The following is a 20,645-nucleotide window of genomic DNA, read 5'->3' as shown; positions in this document are numbered from 1 at the left end:
GCAGTAAACCTATTGTAGAATTTTTGCGTATAATTTTATTGTTCCTTTTCCTGTGTAACAGTGCACGAGGTTGTTTCCCATCCCATACATTGATACAGTGTTTTCATGTCGGTTGTCAGTCATAACAAAAGTTCTGAATGGGTCTCATGTGAAAATCAGCCAATAATAATAGACGGCCAGATGTTTCAAATCCTTACGAATTGGCTGTTTCAGTTTCACGTGATATGAAAGGAATTGTAACTGACAACTGTTGCAATCTACTGCAGACTATATTCCTTAGAAAAACATAAATGTGACCTACTGGTCTGGAAAACTGGACTTACGCCTATTTAATAGCATAGAAATTCTGGTTTTAATTTAAGGTTATGGATCAGTGATGGAGCAGGAGACACTTGTGAGCATCTATGAGGCTGACCGTGGCTGACTGACATTATTTTTGTAGTTATAGATTAGTGTTAGTTGTGACTTAGCAGTGATAATATATTAGCTATTCTGTAATTGTTGAGCTAGAAGGCCGCGACTGAAGAGAGAGCATTCTCTAGTCTCGAGACCCTACTTTCCATGCAGTGCAGTGTTTATTCTAGGATTTCTCCTTTGGGGGGGAATCAGGAATTTTGGGGGTGACCAGGTGCCTGAAAGTCTATAGTTGTCCAAGTTCACTATAATTTAAAACAGTTGAAATAGTTGTGAAAACTGGTTAGTCATTTAAGCTGTGTAATGAGTGTTAATTTTGATTTTTGTGTGGATCAGTAGTGGGTGAAGCCAAATCCTATGGTTGGTAGAGCACGATGCATAGTGATGACATAATGATGTAGTATCTAGGACAACCATGTGCACCTCATGTATGCAATTACTATTAGTAGTGCACTGCATTTGTTGAATCTGGTGAATAAACAATGTGTGTGAGATCACTAAGATATTGTATTGACTATCGTTGCATGTGTAATACCAACTGCATGGGTGGATGTCTTCCAAGAAACTTATAGGCTATTTCAAATTGAATATTAGGGTATTTTCATGGTTATGGATTTTTAAATCAGGCTTTCTGAGATTTAATCTGGCAGTATATTTGCTGGCTGTGCATGCCACTTTGAATATTTTACAAAATTACACTCTCTGAGAGGACATTTTAAGAAACTGGGTAAACTTGGGCTCTCATTGTATATGTACCCTAGTTAAAAATTAAATAATCTGATATTGGATCTGAGAGTGTTTTAAGGTTGCATATGCAATTTTTAACCTGAGAAAATTTTACATGTTAAACACTCTTGAGATTGAATCTGAGGGCATTTTAAAGTTTTGTGTGCCATTTTAAAATTTAAAAACAAGCTGAACCTAAGTATAGTGTAACAGTCACTCACAACTTTAGGGGGTGAGTCTGAGATTTTAGGGGGGAAAGCTCCCCCCTAACAGCCCTAGAATAAACATTGATGCAGTGCTTATCGACTGAAAGCTGTGCACTTATAATCTTCAATTGATATGCGTTGCCCGGATTGTATTGTAGTTTGCCAATGGGTTGAAGCTAACATTTTACTTGTTTTATATCAATTGCTTACCTTCCAGCTTGTCTTCCAGAGCATCCACTGTACATGTAACCAAAACAGCTAAGTGTCCCATCATTTTAATTGTATCAGGCAAGCTCCATGAGGGGTTGTGGGAGGGGGCTGGTGGGACAGCAAGGGGTTGTTTAAAAATGAAAGGAACATTAGAAAAAAACCAATAAAAGTGAAAATGAGAGGAATGTGAATTAGGCCAAATTATGGCTCATTCAGGTATCAAATGAAAGAAAATTTGCAACAGAGCACATACAGCCATCCCCGGGTTGGGCAAAACTCCCCAGACCCTCACCCACGTTACTGTATGGTTCGTCAGTTGGCGAGCTAATAGGCTTGGGAATTAAAATCAGTAGACCACTCAAGCCTGTTTGATTGTGAAATTTGATGGTTTTATTATTTACTATGTATTATATTCATACTCATGCAACTTTGTACTCTTGTTAAAATCAAATCTATTGTCAAGGGCAAAAAGACCGGTTTTCCCAGATCCTGTCACAAACTTGTACTAATTTTTGTGGTCAACCAGTATATAGGCAGTACCATTACAGGCATTTACTAATACTAATACAGAGGTAGCGTATCCCTTGGTGTTGAAAGGGGGTATTCACTAACAAAAATGGAGGGACATCTCATAGCATAAGTGGTTTCCTCAGGTATACTTTTGCTACCCCATGCTATTCCCAGTTAATACCATACTCGCTGCATATACGCATGCTGTACATTAGCGTTGCCAAGTACGCAATTTGTCACTATGTACTAAACGCGCGTCAACACTAATTGGCGCTACATTGTTAACATAAATTCTAGCCAATGAAATTACAATTACAACTTTTTCACTGCTACCAGTGAAATACAGGATAAATTTCACTGCTACTATTGAGACTTTTGTATGGGCAGTGAAACAGGTATGTTATTAATGTAATAATAAGCAAATTCGTACTCAGTTAATTGCTGTATTTCATAATTCACTAATTTTGGAATGAATTATTATTGCTACTGTACATTGCTACTAATGAATATTTGGTGGATTATACAAATCAATCCTTTTGTTTATATTTGTGACTGGGCCTGCAAAAATAGGGCATGTGGGCACAAACTACATCCTGTCGCACAATGGGTCATATCTCAGTACTGGAGTAGAATATCTGCATTCTACAACTTGCATTATAAAGCCAATTACATGAGTAATACGTGCTGAAAAGTTCATGGCCATAGACCATAGTTTACACAGGCCCAGTCACATTTATGCTATTGGTTCTGAAAAAAGTAAAGTTTATAATACCACGCATTACAGTGATTATGAAAAATTTGACCAATAAATATCCAACAAGCATAAAAGGAATAATAGTGTTAGTGGCTTATAATGAGTTTGTTGTTTGGCAGCCTAATGCTTTGCATTAGATACATTCCCAGTTTATTTCCCATATAAGACAATAAGAGTACACAAGATAAGTAGAATCATTGTAACCAAATGAATACGTCCTATAGCCATGGTAACAATTCCATAGGTACAGGCCTTACCTACCAACCTGTGGATGTGGAATGCTCCAATTAAATGCATTTAGCAGAATGCACTGAACAGGCATGTCTGCATACTGTGGATTTCATGTCCGTTGAAAAATTCCATGCTACGCAACCACTAAATATTTTCCTGGAATTTATTCCTTAAGCAATACACGATTGCAGTGCAGAATTTCTCAACAGACATGAAGTCCACAGTAAAATGAAGGAGCTAGTATTGCTTGTACAATGTCCACACTACACACACACACATGACACACAGATGACGGACAAACAGACAGACAGACACACACAAACCCACACACATAAACTTACACACAGAAACCACATTTACTATTGAATATTAAAGCAAGACATGCAGCCATTGGGTGATGCTATGCATGGCTTAGCTGTTCATGCTATATGGACATGTTGTTTGGTGACGGAATGTTCTGTTTCATTGAAATTGGTGGTGAAACATCACATGTAAATCATGTGAAATGGACAGTATTTTTGAACCTTCTTCAGTCCTTCTTGGTACACATCTCCTTGGCACACATCTCTAATCATCTTTAGCAATACATTACCTCTCAGTTCTTGCTTCATGATCACTTTGTGTCTTTGTACCATGTGCAAGCTGAGCCTTGCTGACTCTATAGAGGCAACCACTCAAACAGGAGTCTTTTAGGAATCACAATGCCATAGTATCCATTGATTCTTGTTGTGTGACCATGCAAACATTTTTGACACACAGATGTTTTCATTCCAAACACAATCCTAAAAGACTCCTGTTTGTGTGGTTGTCTCTATGGAGTCAGCTAGTATAATTATTATATTATAGCTACACTCACTATCAGTCGTATTCCCCAATACAACACAACACCATAGATCTAGAAAAGCACAATACATGCATGAATATAATTATACTTTAGCTACCATTATTGTTGCTCCATATAAATATAAATGTGACTATACTGTGAATGCTATAGCTCACTAGGGACCTGTGAGAAGGGTTAAAGCCTGTGAATACAGGGAGTCAGAAACGTGTAACTAAAACGTGAATACAGAAAAATCCCAGACCTATGGCCAGAGGTGACTTGATCCCCAGCAATATGCAGTCTAGGTATGCACCAAAGGAACCACAGCAGTTAGGATCTGAGATGTTCTCTGCATTCAACCTGTGTTAAACATCGACTTCTTGCCAGTAAATGGTTTTATTCTGTGAATGCTGTTCCACTAGATACCTGGGAGATCACTTAATATTATAGCATAATAAACACTTGTACATTACTAAGGCACTTCTTGAGCAAGCATAAGGTCATATCCTTGATGTAGCTTTGCACTCCAATCTATTGGAATCATGCAGAATTGTGTGTTTAACATTGATTACACCTCTAACATACTATATCAGTAGTGGTAAACAACATCAACAATCATTATGCAGACTAGTTCATATGTTTAATAATGTTCAGTTTTACTAGGAAATATACTGAAAATATAAAAAAATTACTTATGGTGCCGTGAGTGACGAGACTGTGAATAACTGACCGTCACATAAGCAGGATTCCTTTCCATTTTTACTGCAATATTACTGGCAGTAGTTGTGGGCTGCTTTGTTTCTTCAAGAACTAAAGGAATACACTCATATTCATGAGCTCCAGTGTGAGCTGCATAACTGACTGTTACATATGCTGGATTTCTCTGCATCTTTACAGCAGCAGCATGATTAGTGGCTGTACCACCAGATCTAGAATATTCGTCTTTACTACCACTAGCTTTGTTGGGGTAAAGAGTAAAATGTGCTGAACTTGTCACTGTAGTTGCTGTAAGATTATTCTCTGAGAAAGTTACACTGACATTTGGCATACTCGGTGTACCTATCTCTTTGTCATGGTGTGGAACTAAATTATGCAATTGCTTTCTACTGATCCCAATAACACTGGCAGTGTACATCTCAGTATTGCGCATCTCAGCATCATCGTGAGGAAGACCTTCTTGACATGAATGTAAACTATGTGATGCTCTATTGTAGGCTGAAGTTTTTTTCTTACGTTTGCGAACAGGAATTGTTGGTTTATTCATCTCATCTGGCATGACTGAATGTGTTGAAAATGTCTCCTTATCACTGGATGTTGTGATGGACTCTGCTTCATTTGAGGATTGTGGTGGTTTATCAGTAATAGTTGGGAATAGCTGAACTTCTGCATCATCTGGCAACGTCTCAGTATTGGTTTTACATTCATCATCCATACCACTGGACATTGCTGCAATATTATTAGCTATGATAGCTGAATGCTTTGAATATGTCTCGTTATCATTGGGTGTTGTAATAGAGTCTGTTTCTTTAGAAGACCCTGGTGGATTATTGAAAATATTTGTAGTGGTTACAAAGGACTGCATTTCTGCATCAACTGAAAACACCTCTGCATTGGATGTATGGTCATCATCTATTCCATTAGATGCATTGTCATTTGTTATGAAGGTTGAATGCATTGAAAATGCCTCCTCATCATTGAGTATTGTGATAGCCTCTGTTTCATTTAAAGCTTGTAGAAGATTGTTGAGAATGTCAGTGACAGTTGGGATGGACTGCTCTTCTGCAGCATCATTTGACCACTCCTTGGAAGGTGAAATGTTATTAGTTGTACAGTCATCATCCATATTGCTGGTGTTAGTGACTATAAAATTTTCTTGAAGTTCACTGGGTGCAACGATACTGAGATCACAGTCTTTAGCTGCCGAACAAGTAGAAACTTCTGTGCTATCATATGCCAATGTGGATGACTGTAAAGTAACTTCCACTTTATTGGCTATCTTTTTACTCAATCCATTGTTTGATCCAAGTTTCTCTACTGGTAATAACATACCTAGTCCATTGCAGGAATCGCTGAGATCACAATCATTAACTGATGAAGGAGCAGAAATTTCAAAGCTAGTGTCTGCCAATATGGGTGCCTGTGTAGTAACTTCCACCTCATCGGAAATCTGTTTATTTGTATTCTCTGATCCATGGTTAGGTGCATGTGTTGTTACTGAACCTTGTCCATCAAAGGAATCATCAGTTGTTCCATTAACTGAATGAGTATCATTTACATCATGGTGTTGTGGTAGTTGCAAGGTAGTGTTTACTGTTGGAAGTAAAACACTTGGTTGGGTACTCTGATTCAGGTCATTATCAACATTTTGCAGGTCACCTGAGCATGAGACATCAGTTGCAGCTTCACTCTTGTCACCTAATTCTACGGTTATGTCATCATGATTTGTAGCAATATCAGAGCTAACTATCAAGGGTGACTGCACTTCAAGCACGATATCTGTATCCTCAGGTTCACTAACAGGTATTTCTTCTCTTGATTCATCGTCTGGTGTAATATTGATACATAGAAAAGAGCTGCTTTCCTGTATTTCATCCAATCCCCTGCCAAGTTTGCCAAATGGATTTCCAGACTTTTCCTTGCCACTATTCAAGTTGTGGATGTCCAATTTATTGGTTGCAATTGAGTGTGTCATGGTATTCTCCTCTTCCAAGCTACTTTTCTCTTCCAAAGCACTCTCCTCTTCCAAACTGGGCTTGTGAGTATTGGTAACTGATGAAGGAACTTCATTTCCTTGTGCATCACCAGAACCTAACGGATTGATGCTTGTTAAAGACATCTCAATTGCAGCCTTGTGTTCACTATCTACATTAATGCCACTAGTTTCTTTTCCATTTAGTATGGGTGTGTTCATTTGATCAGTACCTCTGACAACTAGCAGTGAATTTGTCTTCTTATAATCCAGTTCAGTGATAGTCTCTAGGTTACCTTCATGGTCTGAAGCATTATTAGGATTATCTACAGAGAGTGGTGTCACAGGAGTACATTCTTGTAATTTAACTACTTTACACACAGGGTCATCAGGTGCAAAATGACTTTCCAAGCAACTTGTTTCAATGGAGGTATCATTGTCTTGCATCTTGCTTACTACAGTGGTGCTTATCATATTACAGTCATCTCGGTTTTGAGAACCTGGTATATCAGTACTACCTGAACTGTTAGTAATCATGGATGTTGTGCATACTACATGCTTTTCAGCTGGTGGGATACTGCCTGATCTACTTACATCAGTAAGTGTATTATTAACAGGTGGTGATGATGGCTGCACGTTATTTGTTGTATCTGTGCTGGATGTGGCGGTCACTTCATGCTCACTTGGAAGTGTGACATTGCGATGCAATCTGCCACTGTGAGAACTATGCATTGTAACAACTGCATGACCAAAAGTGGTTTCAAGAGGCAAACTATTTTGTACACTAACACTAACAGAATCATGTGCTTTCGTGGCTGTTTTGGTTTGAAAAGTGTCGGCTAATAGTGTGTGCATTTCGACAACTGTCTCTTTACTAAAGTTGGTATCAATAGTCACATTGGCATGGCTAGGGACCTTTATTGCATTATCAGTTTGTAAGACATCACTACATACTAAAAATGGACGCATTTTGACTGTTGTGTCATTCTGAGATATGCTAGTACTTGGCTGATTTCCAGCTAAATCTTCTGACACATCATTGGAGTGGATTGAGGCAACACTGAGAGTTGTCATGCTCTTCTGCTTCAGTAGTACCTTGTTATTGGCAGGCATTTCTTGAGAAAACTGCTTATTTTTCTCATCATAACTTTTACTGCAAAATGCAATTGTAAAATCAAGCAAAGCATTTAAGTTAACATACCATTTTTGCAATGGGCTTTGCCTTTGGACTTCCCTTCTTAATCTTCTTTTACGTTGTCGCAATACTACCAACATCAAATAGCAGCAACAGCATAAAGTCAGCACAAATAGAAGTAAAACTACTGCAAGAGCTATCAGGCTCCATTGTGAAGAAAGAACACCATCTGCGTCAATATCATCTGTGGAATAAATCAACACTTGACACTCATAATATATGGCTTACTAGCAAATCAAAGACAAATCTTTAACTGAGTTTGATATAAAATATCTAAAATCATAATCATGACTATAATATGTAGCTTGAACATAGAATTTGCAATTACTAAAATTAATTTGTATACATTTAGATAATGATATTGTATCTTATCAGTGATCATGTAACTGCTATGTGCAGACAGTTTCAGTATAGCTAACACAAGGGTATTGTTCTAATAAAATGTCATGAAAATGCAAAGTGTTAGTTGTAATAATTTTATTAAGAATTATGTCCTGGCAGCTGAAGCCATCATCATCAATAGACACTTTAAAGTTGGCAACAAGTATCAAGTTTCTCAATCTGGAGTCTCTAAAACAGAGGTAGTGTAGCAATGCAAACTGTGGACAGAGGGGAACATTTGGCAGCGAAAGTTATACAATAGAGCAACGGTCACAGATGTCATTCTGGGGAGTCTAGGAGATAGGAAAACCTAAACTATTGTAGACTATTTTTATTAATTATGTAACTGTTGTTGTAGATAAATTAACTAGTAACTTACGAAAGTACTGGTAAGTAAACTTGATATGCTTTAGAGTGAGTGATTGCTCCATTAGAGTGGCCGACTGCTTTACTAGAGTACCAATGTTGAGAATGTTTACCCATACATTTGTCATATTCTCTCAAAACTTTTACAGTGTATTCATATGACAATGTCAATCGAGCCCAGGTAGTCTAGTTCACAATTGTTTGTAGTAGTGGGATTTTGAATAGCCAACTTCATGGAGGATATGCCAAAATTCCTGGCACTACTTAATACTAGTACTACGTAATATTAATAAGGCATTTGTCACAGTAAAGTGCTAATAATAAATACTTTAGGTTTAAGGAAGAAAATCCATCCCTCCTGGAGGAAGACTGAGTGTGGCCCCGACTAGACATTGGGTGACCTGCAGTTCGAATCCTGGGGCTGGAAGGATTTTTTTTCCTTACTTTGGCCCCTTTTCTGTTACACCTTTTCAGTCAGTCAGTAAGTCAAGTCATTAGGTCTAAGTCCCTGAAATTAGGTTAGGTAACCCTAAGGCTGCAGCACATGTTGCTGTCAGACCTTCAGTGCTGGTCACTGTAAAGTGCTAGTAATAAATACTTTAGGTTTAAGGAAGAAAATCCATCCCTCCTGGAGGAAGACTGAGTGTGGCTCCGACTAGACATTGGGTGACCTGCAGTTCGAATCCTGGGGCTGGAGGGATTTTTTTTCCTTACTTTGGCCCCCTTTCTGTTACACCTTTTCAGTCAGTCAGTAAGTCAAGTCATTAGGTCTAAGTCCCTGAAATTAGGTTAGGTAATCCTAAGGCTGCAGCACATGTTGCTGTCAGACCTTAAGTGCTGGTCACTGTAAAGTGCTAATAATAAAATAGCAACAGGAGTAACAATAAATGGAAAGCCTAATTATATGGCTTCATAATCCACTTAGGGAATAAGAAAATGATGAATAAAAGGATTGCAGCAAAAAAACGAATTTCCCAATTTACTAGGCATTGATTTGTCTCATATTAGCTAGATGAGTATATATATGTATATGTATATATAAAAACTGAAAAATATGGCATGAAAAATGGCAGCAGTGTGCACATGAATTACTGTATATACTGTGAAAATGTAGCTCAGGCTTAACATATAGCATTTTGTCAAAGGGGGAGGGGGGGGATCGGTGCCATCCAAATTTTCGAGGTTCAAATTATTTGTTTCTGAAAATTTCAAGGGGAGGGAGGGTATTTGCAGATAGCTGCTAATCCACAAAACCACAAAAATTTCTCCCTTGAAAATCCTGCTGCTTTATGATATTTATTTGAGAAATGAGCTTTCTTGTATGTGCAACTCACTACCATGAGCCATGATCACGGATAACTATGATGGGTAATTTAGGAGCATACAGATTGCAATAACTGTTGATTTAGCTATGTGGTGATTTAGCCACAGTATATGTTGGATTCTTAATAACGTATTATAGAACTTTGCGTGGGCGAGATCAAAGGAAAAAGTGTACTTTAAAGTTCATAAAGTACACTCTCAGCCAGCCAACTGCTTCATCGACCAGAAAGAGTGCTTTATTGCACCGCAAAGAGTGCTTTATTCGTTGAATAAAGCACTCTTTGCGGTGCAATAAAGCACAGTTGCCCACGTGCCTTAGTGTAGGCTAATAGCCTACGGGACTCGTGCCAGTACGACTAATCACCCAAGCCGGTGAAGGCTGATAGCCTTGCCGCGTTGAGTGATCAATCACCCCAGCCAATACGAGTTCCACCACTGGATTGCTTTTATAGACATACCTAAATGCTTCGATGATGGGTGGGAGAAGGTAACGTTGCTGTTACGTTTGTTAACGTAAATGGACAAGTCCTGGAGATATCATGGAAATACTTCACCATGTGACTCGCAATAGAATCAATTGTGGGTTGCGAGTAAAACCTGCCAAAAGACGCGATGAACGTCTACTATGCCAAACTATGGTGAAATACGCGTGAGTTACTTTGTTAAACTAGTTTGTGTGCGTTCAGGCTGCTAATAGTTCGTGCAACGCTTGTTAATTACGAGTCCTAGTGTATGGTGAAGCTACACGACTATACAGTTCCATAAATCATTTAAAGCATAGCCCTGCTCGTGCTATATGAAAAATAAAGTACTCGGCGCTTGGCCTCGATGCTAATAAAGCACTCGGCTTCGCCTCGTGCTTTATTAGCATCTCAGCCACGCGCCTCGTACTTTATTTTTCATATAGCACTTGCGGCTATGCTTTAACATATACTTAAGTGTAGTTATATCAATAGTCATGAATATAATATGCCTACAAGACTGACTAGGATTACTGTGACATAACTACAGAATAACTTATATAATGTGTTGATATTCAATTAAAAACCTTTATTCAATTTCGAACTTCAGGGCTTAAGTTCTGGATTATTCACTAAATTCAATACCCCTAATCAATCATGTAATATGTCACTCAGAGATGGTTTATCAAAAAAATTGATGATTTACTAACAATGTCTAGAATGGATTAACGAGCAACAGAGGTAAAAAGTACTCTCTCCTAGGAAAGTTAAATTATATACGTACCATCCCTGTCACTGCCCTAGCTTTATGGCTCCTGCATTTATACACCTTCTCTAACATTTGAGGTGATGATACATGATTATACATACTGATACACTTTAAGTACTAACACCCAAAAGTAATGTGTCATTTCATTGAAATGTATACCAGTGAGTTGTTAAGAGGATGTGGTTAGAGTGCTTTACTTTCTATGGCAGAACCACAGAGGCAGTTTTAAGGGACCTCTTCAATAATTATTTTGTGAAAGGCTTAGTAGGTGGAAGGTACTGTGATATACGAAAATAAAAATCACATTACAACATTGTTTCTTAGTTGAATTTTACCATTCCAGGGCTTTGCAAAATGATTGAAGATTAAACATAGCACTCAACGTAGCATAATAAATAGTAAATCATTGAAAATATTTTAAGGAACTTGACAGTGATAAAGAAGCAGTTTGGGAAATTTCGTGATAAAGAGAAGTGATTGCTAGGTTTGGTCAGTAAATTTTGTATAATATTAAGTAATCTTTTATTATAATAATAAACTGAGTTTGGTTTCACCAAACGTCATGTGCTTCAGCCAAAAAGTAGAAGTCAAGGCCTTCCCCAAAGAACCCCCTGGATCTGCCCCTGGTATAAAAATAATCATGTGAACACTGGTACTGAATTCTTAGTACAGGCTGCAATTGAATTCGGTGACTTTGCAATTGAATTCGTCCCGTTTGCAATTGAGTTCGTCGCTTTTGCAATTGAATTCATCCCGTTTGCAATTGAATTCGTCGGTTTTGCAATTGAATTCGTCCCATTTGCAATTGAATTCGTCGATTTTGCAATTGAATTCGTCGGTTTTGCAGATAAATTCGTCCGTAACAAGAATGGCAGCTGGAGCAAACACGAAAACATGATGTAGCAGCTGCTACAAGAACTTGTTCAAGCACAACAGTAGTAAACAGCTCGCAATAATTCTTCCTCTACAGCCTCTCCAGCAACATTCCAAACTCTACTACGCCATTCGCGATGGGTGTGGTCACTCACGAGCAAGCTAATTAACTTGTCAGACAGCTATCAGCTTCACGTACTACCAGCTCCAATTACCTTCTAGTGTCTCAAGTGTAACTCTCCAAGGCATAAATAGTTCATCTCTTAATGAACGGGTTGGTTTCTTGGAGCCGTTTTGTTTATGACGAATTGTAATGCAAACGCGACGAATTCTATTGCAAAACCGACTAATTCAACTGCAAAACCGACGAATTCAATTGCAAACGGGACGAATTCAATTGCAATACCGACGAATTCAATTGCAAACGGGACGAATTCAATTGCAAAGGTGACGAATTCAATTGCAAAAACCTGTAAACTGAGTGACTATTTCTCTTATTTCCATGTAACACAATACAGTAGCTAAAGTAAACATCAATCTGTTCTATTGAAAAATTGAAAACTTGTTGCTGTATTGCTAGCAGTACACAAGACATGTACACACACCACGTGCACATGTCACAGTCACATTCTTTATGAGGCATTTACATTGTCTGCTGATAGTCTACAGTGTAGAGCAAATACAAACGAGGGAATTTTGATGACACATGACAAAATGGTTATGGGCAATATAATATGTATACATTTCTGTGGTCCTTATAGATAACTGGAACTGGAAAAACATGTTAAATAGCAATAGGCATATAGTTGTGACGAAGAACTACATCATCAGAAGGGAACAGCATGACTATTCCTGCAAAATCGGACTATGTGGAAGTCCCAAACTTTTATGAAGGGCTTGTAACTAGCTGTACCGTGATGTGTAAAATCAGGTTTTCTTCACTTATCACAGATGTCAGTTAACTCTAATAAGTTAGTGTTTAGTCAATAATCCAGTCCACATCTTATAGTCCACAGCCCATAGTAGTATACACCATTCCACAGCTGTGTTCCTATCCGTTGTAAATAAACAAATTCATACACGGAGCACTTAGAGGGTATCTCAGATTGCATTTAGGGCACTTAGTAGGAGTCCATTGACAAACTGTCCATTAACAAACTGTTCATTAAAAAACAGCCACAAAATGTAATTAATTGACCACTTGGAAGTACTGGAACTAAATAGGCATGACAAAAAATAATCAGTCAAAGCTGGATTCAAACTCACATCTGTGAGCTCCACAGTCCAGTGCAGTAACTATCATAGCACTGTAACCACAATATAGACTGGTATACATGTAAAGTAGATAGCTAGTGTTATAGATTAGAGTGGTACATGCTGTACACTGTAGATTCTATGCCGTATCAGGAACTCACTTAGGTTCATTTCAATTAGTGAGGTAGCTTAGCAAAATTATTGTTACAAGGTGGATAAAAGCACCATTTTTGGTACACAAGTTCTTTATAATGTACTTATCAATATAAGAAGGAGTGCCCACCAAACCTAATAATGTGTGGGCTGAAAACAAAATGGCCGTTAATTATCCCCAGTGTAGTACATTTATAGCAATGGCAGATCCAGGATAGGGAATTTGGGGCAAATGCCCCCCCCCCCCCTCCCTTCTCACCTTAATGTGGAGGAGCCATGTTTCTGATTAAAATACTAAACTTTATGCCAGACCAAGATCAGCTTATAAAACTCACAAAATTATGCACCACTTATATGTTACGAATTCACCTGAAACTAAAGTGAACCAAAGTCAAACTAACTATGAAATTGTCACCCAGCACCTTCGTGCATACTAAGTGCCAGTGTATGATATACTTACAGGGGCAGATCCAGGACCTGGTAAGGGGAGGGGCACAAACAAGCAAGTTGTAGGTGGTTAGGGAGAGCCAGATCCTCTTGTTAGTTGCTGCATTTTTGAAGCAGCAAACAATACACCTCTTAGTAGTATCTCACTGTTGATTTTTACCATTTTGGCCTTTGCCTTTGCAGATGGCTGTGAAATCTTTAAAGGGCTCTGAATGTCTTAAACAACAGTAACACGATAATTATTTTAGAAGAGGTGAAATGCACTTATGTAGTTTCCTATTTTAATTTGGCATTCGATATGTACAGACTTGTCAAGTGAATTAGTGATGGCACTGTAATTGGAGTATATAGCCATTTAGTGGCAGTTTCTACCAATGTTAAAGACACATGTTAACAATCGTACTTTGGTTAATACATCAACAGGCATTTTGACTAGTTAATGCACAAATTTTATCTCAACCTACTGTATAGCTCATGCACACCATGCAGTTTGGTAATGTTTGTTAACATTAGATGCATAAAGAAGACCACTCAAATTGCACACATACAGAAGTTAACTTACAATACCATTTAATTTTACTGATTCATTTGACAAGTTTGTACATATTGAATGCCAAATATAATTCAAAAACGAAGTGCATTTCACTCTTCCAAGTGAACACCGTAAATATACTATACTGGGACTACTTGATGGCCAGTTTGTATTCAGCCCTCACATAGTTATGTTTATACATCTTTCCAGCACCTTTTAAAGTTTCTGCCAATGTTAAAGATTGAACTAACATTTATATGTGACATTTTGATGGTCTAGAACCTATCATGCTAATTTGTAAGCATTTTTTGAATTTTTAAAAGTACATTATGCTGTGAATGTCATGGATATCTAGTGGTAATTAACTCCTGGAGTTTGTCCCCTTGTTATGACTACACAGAATGTAATTTTACCACCATGTGATTTTAGATGAAATGATAGAGTGTCACATGAGTAGACAGTGTACAAGGCAACACTCAAGTTTCAAAAAGATGCACACAGAAACATACAGTGTATCTCAGCAGACAAATCTACAAACCTGGTTATAATGGAAGTACTTGAAATGCAAAGCAGAAAACGGACTTAAATGTCCATGTGATTACTTCAGAGCTTATGATACACCAAGCAAACTAGTTTACTACTGAACATTGCATCAAAAGACAGTCTATTCTAAAGTTGTGATGGCTTTGTGGCTTAATATACCACATAGTAATAATACAGCATGCGGATCTGCATACCCAGGTAAGGTTGCAAATCGACCAATGCAAAGCAAATGCTTGAAATACCAGGTTACCATAGTAAACTTATCGTAGTGTAGTGTGTCGGAGCTACGTATATATAGCCACTTGTGGCTCAAACATTGATATAGATTATTAGACACTGGTGCTGAACACGTTTTCTAAAATATTAAGGCAATTCTGAAAAAAAAAGTTAATATTACAGACTCTTCCAATTACAACCTAACTTTTGCTTTCAAGGGAAAAGGCAAGAATATGTGCTTGGAGCAAGTGCTATAGTAGCCATCCAAGAAAGCTGTCTAGATTTTAGACAATTTTATGCATCTTTCCCAGTACCTTTTAGAACTTCCAGCAGTGGATGATTTTTAGCATTGTCTTTACGAAAAGCTAGTTTACAGATACAATGGCAGATTGTTCAGCAAATGAACTCATTTGCTGAACAACGTACCCTTGCATCTTTACATAGAATAATACAGCAAATTTGGATGTCATTCTGGGGTCATACTTCCTTGGAATATTGTAGATTGTAGAAGGTCTATTATAGCATTTCAGACTGTTTTTACTGTGTTTTACAGATAAATTATTAACTAAAACTTATCAAAGGAGATATATACAATATATCTGTTAGTGGTTGACTGCTCTATTAGAGTATTTAGATTTGTTGCTACAAGCAGTAACTAATAATAATGGGGGCATGGCACTCCTTCTAAAATGGTCCAAATGCTTCAACAAACCTTCAGAAAAAAAATTGGTGTTTTTATCCATTTCATAACGATTTCCTCAAAATTAGATGCTAAGCTACCCTGATTATATTTTGCCAATGCATGTATGTGCAATAAGAGTTTTGCCACTGAAGATTAATTTAATAGCACTTATAGTATAAAGGCATTGTGATTTGCCAACATTTTAAAATACATGCTTGTATGTGGGTGCTTATTGTTCTGCATTAATGAGGTCTAGCTATACAATGTGAAATTACCTAGATTAACAGTAGCTAGCTAATTCCTTTTAAATAAACTGATTTTAACATTACCAAAATAACATGTAACAACTTTAAACAGGCTGTAGGACCAGGTGTCCTACAGACCTTCAGCACTTGTGCTGTAAAGCCTTAATAAATAAACATATTGAGACTATGCCCTGCATCATAAATATGCCAGCACAATAAAAAGCACAATAAAAAGCACAATAGGCTGGAGTGCTATGCCAACATAGTGCAAGTACATTAGGTGGATATTTCAAACCAGCTTACTTGTTTGAAAATAGATCGATACTCCCTTAATAGAACAGTCCGTGGAAGCTGAAAACTGCAACAGAACACTCAATTGCATTGTACATACTTCTTAGATCGACACTCTCTAATAGAACAGGCATAGGCCTGCCATTGGTAGCCCACTCTAGTACTTTCCTCTATTGTTTTGTTAATAACTATATAGGGATCTGCAAGAGGACTAATAACCTGTTGAATACAGGATATTTAATAAATTATCCCAGACCAGGTGCATGGTAATTATTTTGATTCCCAGATAACCTGTTTCTCTTGATTTCCTTGATTCCCGACTATGTAATTGTTTCTGTTTCTGCATAATAAAATGAAAAACTCTATACGTAGCACTTTGCGTGGGCAGAGCAAAGGAAATTTTGGTGTACATACATACCTCATATCACCCAGTGGACAGCACAATGGCTATCTGTATAATGCCCTGTCGGTGGGATATTATACAGATAACAGGCATAATACAACTAATGCCCTGACCACAGGGCACTAGTTCTGCTGCTTTCTTACTACTGAACAAGTGGAATTAAATTAGGAATCATCATAGAAAAAACAGCGAAACAAAGAAAGTTTACTACACCTGCAGATAGTACTAGTAGGCATTTAATCCCTAATGGGTACAGACTGAATAGTAGGGATTCTAGTATATTTTCAGGTGTAGGTGACCTCTGGTTTCTTGTTTCACTACTTTTGGGACTATGATCCTAATCAAATTCCTAATTTTTCCTTACGCTTGGTTTGTCTACTTTTTATAACATAATTAATGACTGGTACACACGCACATACTGCATATCATAAGAAATAATGGTGCCAGATTTATTGCTTTCATCTAAACGTACAGCGCCTAACAATTACTTACTGGTAAGTGCCAAGTGGCCATTATGGTTTGTTTTCAGCTATTTTCAACCTGCTACACATGCAGTGTTACAAACAAAGAACAGTATGAGAAATGTCTTTTGTAATCAATCCAGTCACTACAGAAAATACAGATGATTTCCATTACAAATGTAGGGAAGCCATCACATGCTAAAACAAATTGACACCTTGAGCTGTCAGTGAAGAGAAATGGGGACAGAGGCATATAAGTGCACTTTTGAGCCTGGTTATACCTAATCAATTCTGTCAAGGCTCATTGTGAAACTGGTTAGCTAATGGCCTTGCATTGTGGATTTCAGTGATCTGCTGTGGCGAGGCTTCTGTGGCTATCAATTAGTCTCGTCCCCAGCTGCCCACGCACTTGATCACGCAAAGGTCGTCTGGTGACTTTGGTCTACTTTCTTGGCCCTAGTGGAATATTGCTACAAACATGTTTCTTGTGCTCATTCATGCTTACATTCAAATGAATAAACTTTTCATTCACTTAAAGTAGGGGTGCGCGATAATATAATTTTTAATATCATGATAATGTACCTTATTATCACGATCATCACGATAACTTTTTGCACATATAAATATAAATTTAATACTTATATATGTCTATACATTTAGCATTGTGCGACTTGTCTGCTAACTAAAACTAGAAGTTAATATTACGACAATAAATTATACCTAAAGCATGTTGTGAGAATTTTCCCTGGCCACTTGTAGTTTACAGTAATATCCGGAAGTTATCATTATCATGATAATGGAATTTTCATGATTTCGATTATCACGATAATGAGTCTTTGCGATAATCGATTTATCACGATTATCGCACAGCACTAACTTAAAGCAGTGTCACTTTATAAAAATTGCTGGAGTAACTAATGAATGCCGATTAAAACTTTATGCACAAAAACCTTCTTAGCATTCGACTTAAAACAACAATTAACGGCAAAGAAGACCTTTAGACAACTACTAAGCTAGTTTTTCAGGTGTATACTTTATTAATGCACACTTCCTGGGCCAAGAAGTTGGACTAATGTCACCAGACGACCTTCGCGTGATCAAGCGCGTGGGTGGCTGTGGACGAGACTAGCTATCAATAAACCTTTTCCAAAATGACATCACAATTTAAAAAATTGTGATCTCTATTTGGGTACTCTAGTAATTCAAAGTATTTGATCCTATAGGTGATAAATGAAGATCGATTGTTTGTGTAATCTAGAATAAAAATATCATGGTTAATTTGGCAGGTATGAGTATACTTGCAAAATTCTTGGCTGGTTTTCTATATATAAGTAGAGTGGAAACATCATACTCCATTAATGACCTAGTAGCTATACCTATCACTGCACCTCAACATAGGCTTTATTAATTAATCTTGTAATAATTTATCAAAAATATTGGCATCATAGGTAACAGTACCCAAAAATATATATAAGAGTACCCACAAATATTAAAAAGGCTAATTAAGACTAACAATCAAAACTGTCACTTGCATGGTGATATATATAGGTTAGTTACTAACAATCTAAAAAGTTTTGGGTCACACTGAAGGCACTCTTGGGCTTGATTATACTACCTAACTGATACTTCCTGGACATTGTGATGAGGCTGGTTTTTGATCATGTGAGAGAGTGCAAAACTTGCATTGCATGATCCACAGTACTAACCGCATGATAATTGGAACAGATTTGTAACTTTGCTATAGTAACTACAATGATATGTGTAGCAATGAAATTCAGAAGCTGTGAACAAACAACTTCTAGCCACATCAAAAAAAGCTTTAGTAATTTGAAGTCATTAATGTAATTTCAGAGGCTTTTAAGTAACTTTAAGTACCATGCAACAGCTATAACATGCACTTGTGGTCTACCTCAATGCCTACCCACAAACCTCATGTCCATATCCTGTTACAATACATGCACTGTTTGAATATCAAATTTCATCATGTTTCAATCGCACTTTTAATAATTTGCCAGCATTTGGGGACTGTTTGCATAATTAGAAATCTAAACTAGAAACTCATGATCATTTCAAAAATGTACTACCTATAAACTCTTGTACTAGTAGTAAGCTCTTCCGCTAATAGTTTTGTATCAGCTATACGGTTCTAACTACGTACAATAATGATTGAACATTACATATTTCATCTAAGCCCAGAAAAGCACATGCTGTAGCTAAGTGAATGAGATTGTCATCATGCATGATGTACAATGGTGGTTGTTCAAGCTCCTATTATTTAAACTTTTGATGATGGTCAAGCTGGCAGTCGGCAAACTGGCAGGAAGGCTGGCTGCAGACAAAAAAAACTTTTATCAATTTTAAAACAAGAGCTACTTGTAAAAATCAATTAATAGCTACCAACTCTTTCTAGCCACCAGTAAAATTTGTTTATGTGATAATAATAATAATGCATGGGCACATGATTAGTTCACCATAACTCCTGCAGACCATCAGAGTCCCCAGTCAACCGTAGCATGTAATTAATTGTAGCTGTCAGTAAGTAATTGTATAAGTAATAGAGTAATTTGTAGCTATGTGTAAGTTTTCTCTGGCTGGTAGCTAGCTATTAGCTGTTGCCATTATCAGTCAAGTGAGTAAAGATAAAACGTAGACAAAACTGGCGCTGACATTAGTCTCGGGATTCTAACCCGGACCTCGATGGTAAATCCAGAATCCAGAGTGGTGCTACACCCCTGCCATATAGTCTCGCGCAGCCCTCGGGTCAACGCTAATGTAGCCAGTAGATCTCGAATTAGTCTAGTATAGATGCATACATTACTGACTAACTTAGAAAGTTTCCTCTCACTGTACTGGCAGTAATCAACAGCCCTGCAAAAAGAAACAATAGCTAGGTGATTTCAGTTAGGCCCGCCGGTGAAGTAGCTAACCTGCACTGACAATGATATCTCTGTTGCTGGGTATACTGAGCATTCTTTTTCACTGGTCAACCAGACACACTATTATTCATTTCGTTCTCTCAGGCCAAATACGTATATTCATTAGCACGTGCCATTGGACCCCCACCTGCGAGCGTGGGGGGTCACAGTTGTATACCGCATAGGAAGAAGTTTCACTGAGCGAAACTTTCGCGAATTTCTGTTTCGTAAGCTACGCCCACTTATCGGAATTGTGTTGGTCATACGTGGAGCCACCCTCATTTATCAGTAAGGTGCAGTCCGGCTGAAGATATGAAAAAGCCATGTCCATCCCTACACTGTAAAAATTTAGTAGTGAATTGCTCTGCCACAATGCTCACTACTTTTTGCAGTGAACGTCACTACTTGGTGGTCAATGTAGTGACGTTCACTACAAAATTAGTAGTGAACGTCACTGCACAAAAATAGTGAGTATTGTGGCAGACATTAGTAGTGACGTTCAGACTTTTTGTAGTGAACGTCACTACTTGGTGGTCAATGTAGTGACGTTCACTACAAAATTAGTAGTGAAC

At 37.6% G+C, this 20,645-nt stretch overlaps 1 protein-coding gene across 1 annotated transcript; it reads right to left on the bottom strand.

The window, feature by feature from the left end:
* Positions 1–4,442: 4,442 nt before the first annotated feature.
* LOC136266845 (uncharacterized) lies at positions 4,443–20,229 on the bottom strand. The gene is made up of 4 exons (XM_066061871.1): positions 20,086–20,229; positions 19,985–20,026; positions 7,765–7,942; positions 4,443–7,716 (listed from the first exon to the last, which is right to left on the bottom strand). Exons 1-4 carry the CDS (start codon positions 20,126–20,128, stop codon positions 4,563–4,565), a joined length of 3,417 nt encoding a protein of 1,138 aa, XP_065917943.1. The 5' UTR covers positions 20,129–20,229; the 3' UTR covers positions 4,443–4,562.
* Between the last annotated feature and the right edge of the window lie 416 nt (positions 20,230–20,645).

The sequence above is a fragment of the Dysidea avara genome, chromosome 9, assembly GCF_963678975.1.
Source record: "Dysidea avara chromosome 9, odDysAvar1.4, whole genome shotgun sequence".
In the NCBI taxonomy this organism is placed as follows: Eukaryota; Metazoa; Porifera; class Demospongiae; order Dictyoceratida; family Dysideidae; genus Dysidea; species Dysidea avara.
Note: the sequence above shows the minus strand (reverse complement) of the source record. Positions and strands in the feature narration are given on the sequence as shown.

What these genes read in the sequence shown, in the direction of transcription:
- LOC136266845 (XM_066061871.1), bottom strand. Translation starts at nt 20,128, where the DNA reads ATGCTCAGTATACCCAGCAACAGAGATATCATTGTCAGTGCAG. An exon ending in AGATATCATTGTCAGTGCAG is followed by an intron (nt 20,027 to 20,085) that starts GTTAGCTACTTC and finishes TTCTTTTTGCAG; the next exon opens with GGCTGTTGATTACTGCCAGT. An exon ending in CAAAGCCCATTGCAAAAATG is followed by an intron (nt 7,717 to 7,764) that starts GTATGTTAACTT and finishes TGCATTTTGCAG; the next exon opens with TAAAAGTTATGATGAGAAAA.